The sequence below is a fragment of the Typha latifolia genome, chromosome 1 (genome assembly GCF_019914945.1).
Source record: "Typha latifolia isolate L0001 chromosome 1, TyphaL0001v2, whole genome shotgun sequence".
NCBI classification, from domain to species: domain Eukaryota; kingdom Viridiplantae; phylum Streptophyta; class Magnoliopsida; order Poales; family Typhaceae; genus Typha; species Typha latifolia.
Window position 1 is genome coordinate 19,731,699 of NC_133086.1, and position 16,647 is coordinate 19,748,345.

General features: G+C 42.8%; 3 protein-coding genes across 3 annotated transcripts; 1 reads left to right on the top strand and 2 right to left on the bottom strand.

Annotated features, from left to right (window-relative positions):
* Window positions 1–767: 767 nt before the first annotated feature.
* On the top strand, window positions 768–8,880 carry LOC140789138 (phospholipid:diacylglycerol acyltransferase 1). Its single transcript, XM_073138748.1, has 6 exons — window positions 768–1,414; window positions 2,918–3,140; window positions 3,324–3,607; window positions 4,603–4,921; window positions 7,545–7,810; window positions 8,071–8,880. The coding sequence occupies exons 1-6, from the start codon at window positions 957–959 to the stop codon at window positions 8,552–8,554; spliced, it is 2,034 nt and encodes a 677-aa protein (XP_072994849.1). The 5' UTR covers window positions 768–956; the 3' UTR covers window positions 8,555–8,880.
* A 5-nt stretch (window positions 8,881–8,885) lies between these two features.
* Window positions 8,886–10,881, bottom strand: LOC140789148 (uncharacterized). The gene is made up of 6 exons (XM_073138758.1): window positions 10,387–10,881; window positions 10,173–10,293; window positions 9,847–10,052; window positions 9,469–9,749; window positions 9,216–9,365; window positions 8,886–9,156 (listed from the first exon to the last, which is right to left on the bottom strand). The coding sequence occupies exons 1-6, from the start codon at window positions 10,808–10,810 to the stop codon at window positions 9,013–9,015; spliced, it is 1,326 nt and encodes a 441-aa protein (XP_072994859.1). The 5' UTR covers window positions 10,811–10,881; the 3' UTR covers window positions 8,886–9,012.
* A 327-nt stretch (window positions 10,882–11,208) lies between these two features.
* Window positions 11,209–16,324, bottom strand: LOC140784097 (putative lipoxygenase 5). The gene is made up of 9 exons (XM_073131307.1): window positions 15,823–16,324; window positions 15,244–15,524; window positions 14,911–15,148; window positions 14,015–14,338; window positions 13,422–13,507; window positions 13,195–13,302; window positions 12,697–13,001; window positions 12,322–12,588; window positions 11,209–12,207 (listed from the first exon to the last, which is right to left on the bottom strand). The coding sequence occupies exons 1-9, from the start codon at window positions 16,184–16,186 to the stop codon at window positions 11,451–11,453; spliced, it is 2,730 nt and encodes a 909-aa protein (XP_072987408.1). The 5' UTR covers window positions 16,187–16,324; the 3' UTR covers window positions 11,209–11,450.
* Window positions 16,325–16,647: the final 323 nt, after the last annotated feature.

Genomic DNA, 16,647 nt, shown 5'->3' on the forward strand with positions numbered 1-16,647 from the left:
TTCACAATATTATTTATCCAGTTGTCTAGTGGTTCTTGATTCTATTTAATTATTCAGCAAGAGGATTAGTCTAATAATACATCACTCCTACCATGCATGCATGTACCATCACATCTGACATCAATTAAGTATATATATATATATATAATTTATTTTATTTTATGTTGAATATCACCTAACTGGATTAAAATACCATTATTATATATATATATATATGTATACTTTTTTCAATCGTAACATTGGTTTTTGGTCACACTAACATCAATGTGCAATAATTTGTAGAAACTCCTTTGGTGCACGGGAAGTATAAGGGAAGTCTGCGCCGTTTGCGATGTCGGTGCCGCTTACAGTCAGAATTCCTCGGGTTATCGGTGGCATCAGCCGACAAAAGTTGTCCGTTAAGCTTCCTTCCCAACAACTAACTTTGCCAACGTGTCAAATTTCCGTTGATTTGTACGCCCTGGCAGTTTCGTGAATAAGTGTAGGATCAAGGGTTTTTTTGTCATTTTAAGATAAGCACAGGTCCCTCGATAGAACCTTCTTCCAACCTCTCCCGCCTACGTCTTAGTTCTCACTCCCTCCCAAACTGCATTGACTGCTGCTTATCCACGTGGCATTTTATAAGGTCTTAATTTATGGGCCTCGGCCCTCAGGACTAAGCTCGATCAAATGCTGTTTGGGACCCCGCAGCTGCTCCGTTTGATAGCTGGGTCCTACTCAGATCCCCACCTAAACCACTAGTTCCTTGCCACGTTTACAGGAAGCGACAGGGCGGTGCGATCACCGCCCTCTGTCTTCTTGCTCTTCTTCTCCTCTAGCTCTGTTCGCGATGGAATCGGAGTCAATAAAACCAGGGGCCCTCTTCTTTCTCTTCCCGACCCCATCCTAGGGTTAGAGTTTCGAAGAGTCGCCGCTAGGGTTTCGTCGTCCCCTACCTCGGCCCACCGGGAGCGGCGATGTCGATGCTACGGCGGAGGAAGCCCTCCGAGGCTGAGAAGAAGCCGCCCGCGCCAGCGAAGACGCCGGATGATTCCACCGCTTCCGACGCCGATTCGTCCAAGGAGAAGGATAATCAGAAGAAGACGAAGTCGGAGGAGAGGAAGGGGAAGTGGTCGTGCGTGGATAGCTGTTGCTGGTTGATCGGGTTGATCTGCTCAGTGTGGTGGTTTCTCCTCTTCCTCTACAACGCCATGCCGGCTTCGTTCCCGCAATACGTGACGGAGGCCATAACTGGTCCATTACCGGATCCGCCAGGGGTTAAACTTCAGAAGGAAGGGCTCCAGGCGAAGCACCCGGTGGTGTTCGTACCCGGTATCGTCACGGGGGGGCTCGAGCTCTGGGAGGGGCACCAGTGCGCCGATGGGCTGTTCCGGAAGCGACTCTGGGGTGGGACCTTTGGAGAAGTCTATAAGAGGTGAGCACACCAATCTCCTTCCATCAATTTGGTACTCCTCAAACTTTTTATGCTATTGAATTCTTTTTCTTGGCGTGCTTTTGGGGGAAGCAAAGGAATAATTATTTGTAAAACGGGAAATTATTTGTCTTTTCCAGTGATGAATTGCATTTAGATCTTGTATTGAGTTGGTTTGCTGAACAAGGAAGCTTGGTGCTTTTTGGTTATTGGCGACTCTTTCGGAGCTACTTATATTTGATTTGTAGGAAGAAAGAATAATTCGGAGGAAGTGTTCTATCAAAGGAAAAGGAAGGATTCTTCATTGTAAAACAGAAAGATAATCTCTAGGTAGGAAAAATATCGTGTATGCACATTATCTCAATGATATGAACACTTTCATTTCTAGGACGAATGGTACGCACAAAGTAAGTATTTTTTGGTACTTATATTTTGTTAGTCAGCAAAAGCCCTTTTAATTGGGATAGCGAGAGAGATTTCTCTGAAACTGAGTTAATCCACTCCTTGGTTTAACAGTTATTCGAGTAGACTAATTACTAATTACTCTCTATCTGAATGGATGAAAAATGATCCTTAATGAACATTAGCATGGATGTAAAATAAACATTTATATTAGGGGATATCTGGCATTTATGTTGCAAAATGTCTTCCCCTTTTATCTTTTCTGAGAGTGGATAGCCTCAGGAAATGGATCTTTGCAAATATTTAATAAGATATTCTAGCAAAATATTGGAAGAACCGGTAATCTAAGAGAGAGAATAAACATATCCTTCATTTATAGGTGTACATGGAAGCACTAGGTTAATAGAATGAACAGTCAAGCATCATGAAATCGTTTGAAGATCCTTAAAAACACAGTCAAAGTTATTAAGTGCTGATCTAATGGTTACTACCTCAATTAATTCAACTAGATCATATAGGCTTTTGAATCAGGAAATCACTCTACTTTTGAGCCTAAAAATATCATAATCAAATGGTGACTCGGTTTTAGATTAAAAGAAATCTAGCCAATAGAATGCTTGGTATTTTAGGTTTCTAGTTTGACTTGGTGTTTGTCGCTTTTTTCAAATAGAACATGGATGGGGAAGGTTGTAGCTAAAACAGTCTCTAGTCCTCTCACATGGATCCTGCTTGGCGAAGTGCAGTTTAGTGAGTTTTGGGGTCCACCACGATTAGGATTAGCTTTATAAAGGTGGAAAGATGATGCTCTCATTTTCTTGGATATGGAATAAGTTACCAGGACTTTATTCATTCCTTGGAAATTGGAATGATAACTGTTCTGAGTGTAAAATTGTTGTCCCTTTAATTTTGCAATATTTTGGGACAAGACTAGTATCATTTAGCAACTGATTAGCTTATATACAATATATCAGTTGCTTTCTGTTATTCTACTATATATCTAGAAGGAGACACTACTACTCTAAGGTCCTTTTTATCCTTTTAGTGACTACTTTTGCTTATTAATTGGTGCTAATCCTGTCTTTCCTTCTGTTGGAACTCCCACAGACCCTCTTGCTGGGTCGAGCATATGTCACTGGACAATGAAACTGGAATGGATCCTCCAGGTGTGAGAGTTAGACCAGTCACAGGGCTTGTGGCAGCAGATTATTTTGCTCCTGGGTACTTTGTCTGGGCAGTGTTGATTGCTAATTTGGCTCGCATTGGATATGAAGAGAAGACAATGTATATGGCTTCCTATGATTGGAGAATATCTTTTCAGAATACTGAGGTACTCAAATATTGTAATTGCTGCTTACCTCTCTTGTTGTTATGTTAAATATAATACCTATATGATGGTAGATATATTTTCTTGCTCCTGCTTGTATACCTCATTGCAGCACACGTCTTCTATTCCTGTGACCACAAATTCCAGAATATGTCTTAATTTCCTTCTGTTGATTGTTGTAAACAGGTCCGTGACCAGACATTAAGCAGAATAAAAAGTAACATAGAACTCTTGGTATCTACAAATGGTGGCAATAAAGTTGTTGTCATCCCACATTCCATGGGAGTTCTGTACTTTCTGCATTTTATGAAGTGGGTTGAGGCACCTGCCCCCATGGGCGGCGGCGGTGGTCCAAACTGGTGTGCAAATCACATTAAAGCAGTACTAAATATTGGGGGACCTTTCTTAGGTGTGCCAAAGGCAGTTGCTGGATTGTTCTCAGCAGAAGCCAAAGATGTTGCCGTTGCCAGGTAAGCACAGTCGAGGCAATCTTATTCTTTCTGGTATATTTAATTCTTCTGTGTTTAAGCAGAAGCTATTTAGGCGTCATCGTTTAGTGTTATCACATCTATGAGCATCGCAATTCATATCGGTAAGGGACATCTCCCTTATGATTAATTAATGAGCTATTTGGTTATCTTTTCCATGTCCTCAATTTATGTTAAAGTAACTATCTGTGTAACATGGCCATAATTTATATCTGTTTCCTTGACAACCTATTGCATAGGAATTATGTATATGTTTTGTCCCTCTGACTTCCATTGCTATTGATGAACTGCATAACCTTGCATCCAGCATAACTTTTCTTCACTCTCTTTCCATTATGTATTAGTGACGAGGTTAACTTGTAAGTGTTGATGTCTGCTAGAGTTTTGAATCTACTAACTGAATTTTCAAATATTCCTCATCTAACTAAATAAGTATGCCACAACTTGTATATTTGCGTGAGCCTTCTTCAAATTTTGGTCTAGCATGATAACATATCATTAAGAAAAGGGTTGGGCATTGGTGATGATATCATTCAATTTGAATACTTGTTTGAATCTTGTTTCTCCAATTAAAGTTTTGTGCTCTTACTTGCTTAGAAGTTGGATGTGAACAACATAAGGGTTCCCTGATTCGCAAAAAATTGTAGAAACGTCTCCTCTTTAATGGACTAATAGATGTGATGCACAAATTGGTTTGCTTTAGGAAATTAAGTAAAGTAGAAGGATACCATGGATTAAAAATTTTATTTTCAATATAAGTCGGTATTTTCATTTGACTTGAACAAAAGTGTGAGACTTATCATTGTCCTTCTTGTGTAGGGCTATTACAATAGATGTGATGCACAAATTGGTTTGCTTTAGGAAATTAAGTAAAGTAGAAGGATACCATGGATTAAAAATTTTCTTTTCAGTATAAGTCGGTATTTTCATTTGACTTGAACAAAAGTGTGAGACTTATCATTGTCCTTCTTGTGCAGGGCTATTGCACCTGGTGTTTTAGATTCCGATTTCCTTGGGCTTCAAACTTTGCGGCATGTCATGCGTATGACTCGTACATGGGATTCAACCATGTCAATGATTCCTAAAGGAGGTGATACAATTTGGGGTGGTCTAGATTGGTCTCCAGAAGATGGCTATGCTTGTATCCCAAAAAAGCATAAGGCCAATGGTTCTCAGGATGTTAATTCAGACAAGATGGGCTTTCATACACAAGATCTTAACTATGGTAGAATCATTTCTTTTGGGAAAGACATAGCAGAGGCATCTTCTTCCAAGATCGATCAAATAGATTTTCGAGTAAGTAGTTTATACAAATTAGCTTGCTTTTATTTAAAAAAAAAATCTAACATATACATATGTATATATATACACACACTGATTTATTTAATGTAGAGATGCATATTTGCACATGTATATTCACACATACGCCGTTGTGGAAAGGGATGCAAGCATATTATTATGACTGCAGTTTTTATCGTATCATTTGCAATGCAAAGAATGCATATTTGATACGGTCCGATTACGTAGGTTAAGTCAGTTGAGTCAAGTTGAGTCAAATTGAGTTAATTAGATTTATCTTATTGCTTTAAATTTTAAATCAAGCGGATAATCGTCATATGAATCCGATCCGTTAGGACTTCACTCCTATAAATAAGAGTGGTTATGAGTTGACTATTATCATGAAATGAAATTTAAGTTAAGCCAATTTATCTTTGTTGTCTTTATCTTTTATTATAGTCGTTAGATCATCAGTATTATCATAGAAGAAGATCGTAATCCTAGATTCACCTTCAAGCAACCAAATCCTAGTCACCACGAGCCACCCTACTATATGGCCGTCCACCACCCCCCGATGACCACCGCAATGTCGGATATTTATCGATCTATTCCGTTCTGACTTTTCACTTTTTATTTTTTATTTTTCATTTCAATCTCCAATTTACGTAAAATCAAAGTCATTAGATTCTAACTTTCGAAGCTTTCACCTATAAAAATATCATAATTTTTTTACGTGTAAATAGGTCCAAATTTAGTTCGTAACAATATCAATAAAAGATCCAAAACACATTATCTTTACGAATAGTTAAATTACCAAATAAACTTAATTATGTGATTTTTGGTCTCCTTAACTATACTTAAATTAGATGAACCAAATAATGCTGGTTGGTCATCAATGTGATTATAGTTTATACCAAAGATGTAAGTTTCAGCCATAACACAATTATGATTCAAATAGCTTCCGGACCCACATAAATATGGGCCATGATTAGGTGGCTCAAAGAATTTTAACAGAATAAAGTTATGAATATACATATTTCTGCTAATTCTAGGGTTTGGTTTCTCTAGGAATCATAGAACTAAAGAAGTCTAGAATAATTATTCTCCTTCCATACCTTATATAAGTTTACTAATGAATGTCAAAGACGTTCCCCGACCTCTAGATGAATCTATCATTCTTTTCTACTAGTAATTTGACATGCTGTTATGCAAACATGATATTTAGTTGTAAGATCTTTTGATATATATATTTTTTTGTTGTCTAAATTTATGTTCTCTTTCGGCTCCGCTCCATTCCCCTGCTTCTTTGTGATTATTTACTTCCAAGCAACTATGGCCGTGCTGGCGGCATACTGCCACGTGGCATGAGGGGTGCCACCTCAGCACCTCTCCTAGTAGCTTCGTCGCTTGCCATCAACCTCGTTGTTGAGCTTGTTGTCGCCGATCACTGCTCTCCGAGTCACCGTTTTCGCTGGTTGCTGCCTGAGCTCGCGCCGCTCACACCCCCCATCGAGTGCCCTAGTTCGAGAAGAAAAAAAGGTCGAGAGAGATAGGGTCGGGTCAGTTGATTAAAAACTTAAGTTGCAGTTCTTCCTCCTCGAGCTAGGGCACTCGATGGGGTTGCGAGCAGTGACTCGGCGAGCAGCAAGCGGAGAGCGGCGACGGCGAGCGGTGAAGGACGACGGTGAGTAGTCCCTTATCTTTCTCTCCCTCTCTTACGGCACGTGCCGGCCAGCCGGTGGTCGGTACAGCCATCCTTGCTACCAAGTACCTATTTGTAAATTTTGGTTAAACCGAACACTCTTTTCACTGTGCTAAATCAACACACTACTGGATCAATTACTAGAGAGATGTCACACCATGTGTGGCATTCGTGTATCAAGTACTAGCATCTCCTAGAAATATTCGGAGACAAATTCATTGGGAGTTGTCAGAAACTGCTGTTTTACTAAAACGAGACAACAAAACAACCAGTGGACAGTATGTAGCTTACACTATTCGTTCTTTGGGTTCACTTAGTTATTCCTTAAAGGAAAGATCTGCAGGACACCCTCACTTGCAACCTGGTTAACCATGGGATGTCAGTCAGAGAGACGGTGGACATCAATGGACAGAGAAACAAGATCAGCGACCAAAGCAACATGTTTCATACAGAAGAACTATTCCAAAAGGACATGGAATTGGCAGATTTCATGTAGAAGTGTGGAAGAAGTCCCTCGAGCTTTCACAAACTTATACTTCCCTCCTCTTGAAGTCTAATTATGAGCTAATTTACATCTTATCTTCTTTCTACCTTTTTAAATTGCACTCTTGCACCCAACATTTATTATTCCAATATCATTTTCAAAGTATAAAATTATTAATGAACTTGATCATTCATTCTCTACTTTGATGTCTGAAGCCATGTCCAAATCCATGAAAGACCCTTTTTTCCTTCTTTTTTTGGGAATAGCTTGTGCTCTTGTTTTTTTTTTTTTTTCATTTTCTATTAAGAGTTCTAAGTTCTAACTAATCTTTCATGGATATTGTGGTAGACTAATTTTGTCTCCTATAAAATCTTTCTGGAAGTTTTTAAGAATATGGTTAGAATGTTATCTTCTAACTTTCTTTTTCTTCCATCTAATTTATTACTCTCATACAGGATGCTGTTAAAGTAAACAATGTTGCGCATTCAAGTGCATCATGTCGTGATATTTGGACAGAGTACCATGAATTGGGGTGGGGAGGAATAAAGGCAGTAGCTGATTACAAGGCCTACACTGCAGGTTCCATTCTGGATCTTCTTCATTTTGTTGCTCCAAAGATGATGCAGCGTGGAAGTGCTCATTTTTCATATGGGATTGCTGATAACTTGGATGATCCAAAATACAACCATTACAAATATTGGTCAAATCCCTTGGAGACAAAGTGAGAATCTATGCCTCTAGTTCTAACTCATATTTCTTGACATATTGCTTCATAACTACTTTTGTCAGATAAAAATGTATGTTTCTTCTTCAGAGAAATAGAATGTGTATTTATGTGTATCTATGGACTTCTTCATTGCTGGGCTTCTTTGTACCGTACAATTTATGCCTTCTCTTCCCAGATTTCCTGGTGTGCTCCATATCTTTGAATTTTCATCCGTACCAGTGATGATAACCTTGGGTTATATCTTCTCTTCTCAGATTACCAAATGCCCCAGAGATGGAGATATTTTCTATGTATGGAGTAGGCATTCCTACTGAAAGAGCATACATCTACAAGTTATCCCAGTCAGCTGAATGCTACATTCCCTTTCAGATTGATGCATCAGCTGATGGTGGACATGAGAATAGCTGCTTGCAAGGTGGTGTTTACTTGGCAGATGGGGATGAGACTGTACCAGTTCTGAGTTCAGGCTTCATGTGTGCAAAAGGATGGCGTGGGAAAACTCGATTCAACCCTTCTGGTATCAAGACCTACATAAGGGAGTATGATCATGCCCCTCCTGCTAATCTCTTGGAAGGCCGGGGCACTCAGAGCGGTATGCATGTTGACATAATGGGTAACTTTGCTCTGCTTGAGGATATCATCAGAGTTGCAGCTGGAGCCAGTGGAGACGACCTAGGTGGTGATCAAGTTTATTCCGAGATATTTAAATGGTCCAAGAAGATCAATTTACAGTTATGATTTACCTGAAAGATCTGGCTTTACATTCAGAGATTTTAAATGTGCTTGATAAGATACAAAGAGCTATAAAGGTTTGGTCTCCTGATTGTCATTTGGTGGTAACTTATATTACTCTAGAGGCAGGCGAATAGCAAAAAAATCAGTGCTGCACGACCGCATTTTCCTGGGAAGTTGACCCTGCTAGTGTTTTAGTGGATGTTTGAATTATCAGGAGCTTGTGTTGGCGGAACACATTGTTTAGTTGTACTCTTCTTGTGACAACGCTGCCAAATCTTTTAAACCTCAATCATTCTCTATTTTATTTATTTGATTCTTCAACTTGCAAACCTGCTTATCTTAAAGAGTACCGGTTTATTTCATTTCTTGAAAGTACCGCACAGGTATTATTACATGCAGAAATTGGCTGAGAAATTTACTAGCCAAAACAGAGAGAACCAAAGTTGGCTATTATTATTATTCTAGGATTCTAAACCTTCATATAATCTGGCCCTTCTTGCCTGAAGCCTTTCGATCTCATCTTTAATAGCAAATAATCCTCCCCTTCTGCTGCCTCTCACCAGCTCTCCCTGTAACCTCGTTATCTGCCTATCTATTGCGTTTATCTGCGGCACAAACATCATTAGAAATAGATAAAAGAGTAGAGAGAGAGAGAGAGAGAGACCTGTCTGCTAGGCCATCGAGGCATCCCATTCCGACGGCAGACATGTTTTAGTGCCGTGGAGCACAGCTTGAGTTCCTTTGCAGCTTCCGTCATGGGAAGGTGAAGATAAGAAGCCAACTCACTCAACCCCATGTTTGCTGTTCTCTCCCTCTGTTTCCATGGATCCACACAACCGCACATTAAGTAAACCCCAATCATCTTCTCAAAACTTACTTGACAAATTAAAGATATAAAGGACACATCATGCTACTACCTGAATTGCGAGCCAACTTCTTTTACCGACCGAAGGAGGAGAATGGCTCGCTTGCGTCGCGTTGTTCATTTGCGATATGAACTGGCTAGCTCCGTCGTTGGCTACTTGCATCATATTGGTCGTTTGCGGTAAGAACCGGATAAGACCATCGACGTTGGCTTCTCGCATGCTTGACGACAAAGTTCCTCCCTCAGCTTCCCATACGCTTGACCCCCAGGCTCCTACTGTCTTCCCAGTAAATCCGTGTCCTTCTCCAACCATTGAACCCGAAGATCCTATATCTATATATATACACACACGTCCATTAGTATTACAGTCCAATGCAGGCACATGGATAATCCATCCTTGTAGCCACAGTTGAAAGTTGTAGGTATAAACCTGACGAAGGCTCTGGAAATTTAGATGCAGCGGGTGGGGCTTGTTCTAAGTAGCTGCCTCGCGACAAGTACAGATTAATGTCACCACATAGGGCGTCATAGAAGGAGCAGATGGAGTCATGCATGACACCAGTCGTATCGCTCTTCAGAAGCATGATGCACCCAATTAGAAAGTTCTTCACCCATTCGTATGTCCGCGAACTAAGCCTGGGGGACACAACGAGTTAGTGTTCATATCTACACTTAGTATACACTCCTAAATGGACAAGAATCCCAATTTGTTTCCTATGATTGATATGTAATTTATGAAACGTTCGAGTCCCTTACTCAACGTAGAAGAGTTCTCTTCTTGGAGGCTGATCCACTTCGCCAAAATGCTCCACGTCAAATATAGCATGATCAAAGGTGCCAAGACCACCATGGACTACAAACATCAAGTTCCGAGACCCTACAAATAGAAATCACAAAAAAGAGACATTTTAACAGAAGGAAAGGGGAAAAGATATTAGTATTCTTCTCAAGATTATGACATGGCACAGACCATTATAATGCAGAACTTCTCTTAACACATTGCAACCACTGCAATCCACCAGACCCGGCTCAAACTGCTGAAAGATTTGCTCCTCCATCGCCTCCTCATTTGGGCTCGAAGAATTCGAACCCCCTCGGTTCCCCTCTTCAACACTGAACCCTTCAATCCCTTCGATCATGGACACAACCGCATCAGTCCTCTGCACTGGACTCGACGGTCCACTGCCACCGCGCCGCTCTTCATCTCCGGGGGGCCATTGTGCAACCGGGTGCGGTCGAACGACTAACTCGTGGGTCATCGGTGGCGCCAATTGCTGCGTTGGCGGAGGCGGCGGACTTGGTTGAGGAATGAAAGGGAGGGGTTCAGGATTAGAGAAGTCAAGGAACCGGCGGACATCGCAATCGGGATCATAGTGGTCGTCGAGGTGGTCCATTGGGCGGCGGTACTTGGTGGTGCCGACCAAGTGCCGCTGCTGAGGGTGGCGAAGGAGGAGTGTGCAAAGAATGAGTCACAGGGTCGTGGGATTGGGGGGAGGAGGAGGGAGTGATTTAAAGAAGGCGGGAAGAGGGTAGTTATGAAAACTCTAGGGACGGGTCGATTGGCTCTTGACCGTTGGTCGCAACGGTTGGATTTTTTCGAAAGGGTGGGGGATTGGACAATACTGGTGATCTCTTGGTTTGAAGAGAGTTACTGAATGCTAGTTATATCATCTGCAGTTTAATTCGGTTTTTCTTCGCACATAAATTTGTTCACTGAGCGCATTAGACCATACATGCTGTAGAGAAGAACTATCATGTAATTCTACGTAGAAAAGTAGACCAGAGAAAGGACTTCATCATTAATCTATTTGTATTGCTCTTATGTGTATAAATAATCCACTAGTCCTTTCCCAATTGGAAATTACAAAAGGCAAATAATGCCTATATATACATCTTACATATTAAACCCCTAAAGAAGCTTTTTTTTTTTTTCCTACTGATTCACTGGGGCAAAAAAAGAAAGAACCATTGGATGATGTTCTTATTTACCGTTTAGTAATTTCTTCTCCTCTTAACTAGGGGGAAAAAAGCAATTCAAACGCTGACGCTATTGGGCACTCCTCGGCACGTGATCCCGGGTCCCGAGGACGGCGCCATCAACTCGTACGGCAAAACCCCGGCCCCGCAACGGTTCCTCCTCGCCGGATCGGCGTTCCTCCTAACGATCTCCTCCTCGGCCCGCCTCACGTCGGCGGCGAATTCGTGGAACCCCGCCACCATCGCTGCGTCCCCTGTCCACGTGTACGGCTCGCGCCTCTCCCCAAGGTACTCCTCATCCTCGGAGTGCGTGGACAGCGTGTCGATGACCGTCATGAACGTAGTCGTCTGGGGCAGACTCGGCAGCGCCGAGAGGAAGAAGCGCTGCGGGTCGGCGAGGAAGTGCTGGTACTCCGGGTCGCCCTCAGCTGGGACTAGCCGCCGCATAAGTGGGGGCCGGTTGGGGATGTAGCCGCCGAGTGGGTACTGACCGAAGTTCAACGCGGCGTGCTGAGCGGACGCGAGCCAGATGAGGGTGGTGAGGAGGGAAACCAGGTCGGCTGGGGTGGCGAGCCGGGGCCACCAGGGAGCGTCGCGCTTGTCGGCGTGGCCGACGTGGACGGCTTCGGAATACCAGGCTTGCAGCTCGGCGTCGGCTTGGACGGCATGGGGGGAGGCGTAGTAGCGGTCCACGTAGGCCCGCGCCCACTTCTCGATGGCCGACCAGAGGAGGAGCCCATCGGTCGCGTAGGGGTAGTCGTCGATGAGTAGCTTCACCCCATGCGGTTGGCTGGGATCCTCTACCGCCATGCCTCTGTAAATTCCAAATTTGACGGGATCTTTAATACAAAAATACTCCCCAAAAACAGAAATTGCTAAATGAAATTTCTCTCTTCTTCTTCTTCTTCTTTTCCCCCCAATTAGTTACCTTCGAATCAGATCGGCAGGAAGACCCTCCTGGTCTAAGCGCCAGTGATCACGATAGAACGCCGCACTAATATCCATGCAGTATCTCCCAGGGGTAAATCCCGACTCGATGACTCCTCCGCCGTTGATTAGGATCTGGCGAGCGAGGGCGTTGATCTCTAAGGTGTACCTCATGTGGGGCTTCAGCATCTTAAAGATTGGGTGCATCACGCTTAGTTGGCGGTGTGCTGCTATTATGAAGGGTTCCATGCACGCATGCGTCCTCAACCTATTTATTCCAATCAAAGTCTCATAAATTCTAATCGCCTCAGCTTTAATAATTAATATGGTCCAAGACAAAAGTGTTTGACGAAATGAATTAAAAGTAAGTAATTACCAGTGGTTAACGAGTTGGTGGACGCCAGCGTCGTTGGAGCACACATGAGCCTTGGCGAGCTGCCATAGCCAAGTGCCGGTGGCATCGGTGGGGGGAGTGAGGACGCGCTTGGCTCGCGCGCAGTTCGCGGTCGCGGGAGGAAGGCTGAGCTCGATGGCGATCGGCTTTAGGGTCCCGTGACTGGTGAGGAAGAAGATGGTGCGAGTGCCGTAGGCCTTTCGCCCGTCCTGCGCGTTGATTTGGTCGAGGAAGGGGAGATAGATGTCGTGGTAGTCTATCATGTATAACTTGTTCTCCTCCAATGCCTAATCATAACATTTTGAAAATTAGTCAAATTTAATTAGCACAAAGTTATAGTTATATTATACTTAATTGTTCATGTCGTAATGACATGCTGTCTTCAACCTTTTCAGAAAGATATTCTGAGATCATGCTGACCCATTGTGAGGAAATTTAATGAAATTATCGTAGTGATTAATTTTGATAAATGAAAATTACCTGTTGGACCGACATGCCTGCGAGATGTCCGATGATGTGTTCCTCCTTGATGGCAGATTCCGGCGGGCCGTAGATGGCCGGATCAAGCTTGCTAACGGGAGGGAACACCTGAAAAAAGACAGACAACGCCCTTCATTTTGTAAGAATCCATGTCACAGTAGAACGACCAATTTTGTCAATTTACTTACACCCGACGAAAAATAGCCTTGAAATCTGTGAGAATTTACCTGAAGCCGCTCTATGGTGACCGGGTTGATACCGGCGAGAGTCTGCCGAGCGAACTCGTCGTCACGTAGCCATGCGAACTTGTCCTCTGTTGTCAAAGAAAAAAGAATCCAGTGATCAGTGGGACCCGAGCAATCTAAAAAGAATGGCGTGGAGCCCGTTATTTGGGCACGGTGCATTGCATTTTCTTACATTCCGTAGCGATCTGGCAGATCGATCTATTCTGACACTAATAGATATGAAAGTTATACCAACCAGTGCTAGGTGAGTGCCACTAGGATGTTGATTTTTCTTCTTTCTTACAAAGCAGCAAGCATTTCCCAAGTCTTTTTTGACAATGTATACATAGTTATTAAACGAGAGAAGTAAGAAGTTTCCATCATAGACATCATAAATGCGACCACTAGAGTGGCTTGCCATGGTGTTGTGCAATAGGCGGCAGACAAACGTGACACAAGCGTCTGCTACTGTGGTGCCCGAGGCTACACGTCCTCGCGTGATGGAGATCAATAACCACCCATGTTTACGCGCGTTAAAACAAGTACGATATATGCAATATATAATTATTTTGTAGTATTTTGTTAATTTTACTTACTTGTAATTATGTGAGGAGTATCGTAGCGGAGTAATCCCTCGCTAGATTCTTGAATCTTGGTAACGAAGGGGAGCTTCTGGAAGAGATGGTCCTGCACAGTTTGCTTCATGCGAAGGCCTTCTTTGAAGAGGTTGTCAATGTCGTGGAAGCCCTTAAAGTCGTGGATCTCCGGCGAAATAGCCGCAACGAGAGAGGGCACCAGGTTGTGGAGCAACGCCTTCAGTGCTCCTTGCTTTAACATCTCCTGCTTGCCCTCCTCGAACTGCTCATCTCGAGGCACGTACATCGGCAGTGGATCTTCCGCCCTGCTCTCGGCTTCTTCATCTGCAGAATTATAATAATAACAGTATAAATCGTCGTAAATTTTTCTCAGATAGAGAACTCATGTATTATTACTATTTGTGTGTGCCTAATGTTGCTGTTGATTTTATAATTTTAGTCAATTGGATAGGTCGCTGTGGAGGGATGTGTATATGAACGACCAAGACTCGAAACATACTATCTTCTCTAAAAGTCTATGCAACCAGGTCAGAGACAGACTCTAGATTAGTTCATATTATCTCTGAACAAGACATTAGCCGCAAAAAGATCAAATCTTGTAGAGGGAAAAGTGGACACGTCGAACTGCAACCCGTACTGTTTCCCTAATGACGTGTACACATAGATGTGGCCCAGGGTAAGTTTGTGTGTGTGGCTAATGTTTAATTTGTTTATTCGATTTTCAATCAAACTAGGGGCAGGTCACATTCGTTTTATACAAAAATTAATCATCTCCACATACTGGAATTAAATTGTGCTGTTGACGGCTAATTATGAAAACAGTGCCCTGTAGGATTATTAAATCCTCCATGCTAGTGAAAACCCGGTACTTAAATCACTCTAGAAATGATTATTACCTGTGTTGGTTGGAGGTCTTCCCGTTCTTAATCTTCTTGGATAAGGTACTTCTTCTCCGCCGAGGGTCGGACGGACGAACTCGATGCCTTTGTCAGGGTTGCCCAAATCATTATACGGTGCGTAATCGTAGACCCTATCTGTGAGCTTCCTCTCACCCTTTTGATCGCCCCTTAGCACTTTGAGCTCCTTTTCCCTGAGCTCTCTCAGGCCGGGAGGAGTCTCCGATAGCAAATAAGGCTATAATAACAAATAAATAAGTTAATCCTAATTCATATATATATTAGAACGGTATTTCTCGAGTTTTGCGTGAAAGGAAGTGAGGGTAAATTCACCTTATTGCTGAAGAAGACACGTTTGGTGCGGTGGATTCGAGTTGGCTGGACCCAAGAGTTGCAGGTGAAGTGGACTGGGCCGCAAGCGAAGCCTTCGACGACGATGGTTTCGAGGAAGAACTCCCTCTGATGGCGATTGAGGACGGTAATCGCACCGGGCTCGCCGAAGCTGGAGTCGACCATGAACTCGGCCGTGCACACCATCTTCTCTGCCTCGATGTCCTTCTTCTCGAACCATCCCTTGAGCTCCGCCTGCTTGCTTACTCTCGGGCTCTCTGTCCCTGTTAGTTTCAAGCAATCGAGAAGACAAGTACGAGTCAAACTTAGCGGCATATATATATATATATATATATGTATGTATGTATGTATATTTATATGTATATAATATTAGAGGGATTTATTATTATTTGGATAGAAAAGAAAAAGGACTAGTCAAAGAGCTCAAGAAGGTCAGGTCAACAAAACAGCTGGGGAAAAACTGTGGACAACTCAGACGACTTATAATACCATTCAAAATTCTCAAGATGCATAGATTTTTCTTGAATTTCCTCAAGAAACCCAGATGAGGAATCGGCTTACTTGGATCGGTCTCGGTGCTGATGAGCTCCAGGATGACATTTCTTCCGATCTTATCGGAGTACGCATCGAGTTGGTTTGCCATCTTCTCTTTGATGCCCGCCTTCCTCTTTCTCCTCACCGTAACCGCGGCTCTGACCAAAAACTTGACGGGCTTCTCCATCTCCACGCGCACCAACCTCTCCGTTATCGCAGCGGCCACCATGGGAATTTTGCTCGCTTTCTTGATCGCATGGACTCTTCTCTGCTTCGCAGAGGAGAAAAGGAGCTTGCTCTGTTCTCCGCGGAGGTATAGAGCGGTGGAGGAAGGTAAAAGAGGAGTCTTTTGGAGGAGAGAAGTGCCCAAGAGATCCATCGAAGCTGCCATTAGGTTTTGAGATTTGGGATTTGCTTGATCTGAAAATAAAAACTATGGTAAGGAGTTAATTTTGAGGTGGGTCTACTCCTTTGTGATCGATTGATTGATGTAACTCTCTTCGCTTCTTTCCGAGTGTATGGGTTCTTCGAAGAAAAGAGGAGTTAGCATTCGGTTTATATAGGGAGATTGAGGGGTAAAGTTGGAAATAAAATGTCCGATCGAGTTCGGGTGCTGCGGACGCCGTCCACACGTTTAAAGAAAGTAAAACAATCGTACCTTCGCGGCAGCGGGAGCCATGCGGTTGGTGAATTTGACGCCGACCACCCCGAACAATACTATAATACCATCTCGGTCCCAAAAGGTCTCTACTAAAACCTTTTCTATATCTTCCTCGCTTTCACACGTGTGCGTCAAGATATCGATGCCATCTATTATCTTAAACCTCTTCGCCTAACTAGATATACAATATA

Bases quoted from the DNA above. Each gene is read 5' to 3' on its own strand.
- LOC140789138 (XM_073138748.1), top strand. From the start codon at position 957: ATGTCGATGCTACGGCGGAGGAAGCCCTCCGAGGCTGAGAAGAAGCCG. The intron at 3,141-3,323 runs GTACTCAAATAT...TGTTGTAAACAG, and splicing joins TATCTTTTCAGAATACTGAG to GTCCGTGACCAGACATTAAG. The intron at 7,811-8,070 runs GTGAGAATCTAT...TTCTCTTCTCAG, and splicing joins TCAAATCCCTTGGAGACAAA to ATTACCAAATGCCCCAGAGA.
- LOC140789148 (XM_073138758.1), bottom strand. From the start codon at position 10,810: ATGGACCACCTCGACGACCACTATGATCCCGATTGCGATGTCCGCCGG. The intron at 9,366-9,468 runs GTAGTAGCATGA...CCATGGAAACAG, and splicing joins GAAGTTGGCTCGCAATTCAG to AGGGAGAGAACAGCAAACAT. The intron at 9,157-9,215 runs GTCTCTCTCTCT...TTTGTGCCGCAG, and splicing joins CTCGATGGCCTAGCAGACAG to ATAAACGCAATAGATAGGCA.
- LOC140784097 (XM_073131307.1), bottom strand. From the start codon at position 16,186: ATGGCAGCTTCGATGGATCTCTTGGGCACTTCTCTCCTCCAAAAGACT. The intron at 15,149-15,243 runs GTGAATTTACCC...TTGTTATTATAG, and splicing joins GTGTCTTCTTCAGCAATAAG to CCTTATTTGCTATCGGAGAC. The intron at 12,589-12,696 runs GTAATTACTTAC...TGGAATAAATAG, and splicing joins CACCAACTCGTTAACCACTG to GTTGAGGACGCATGCGTGCA.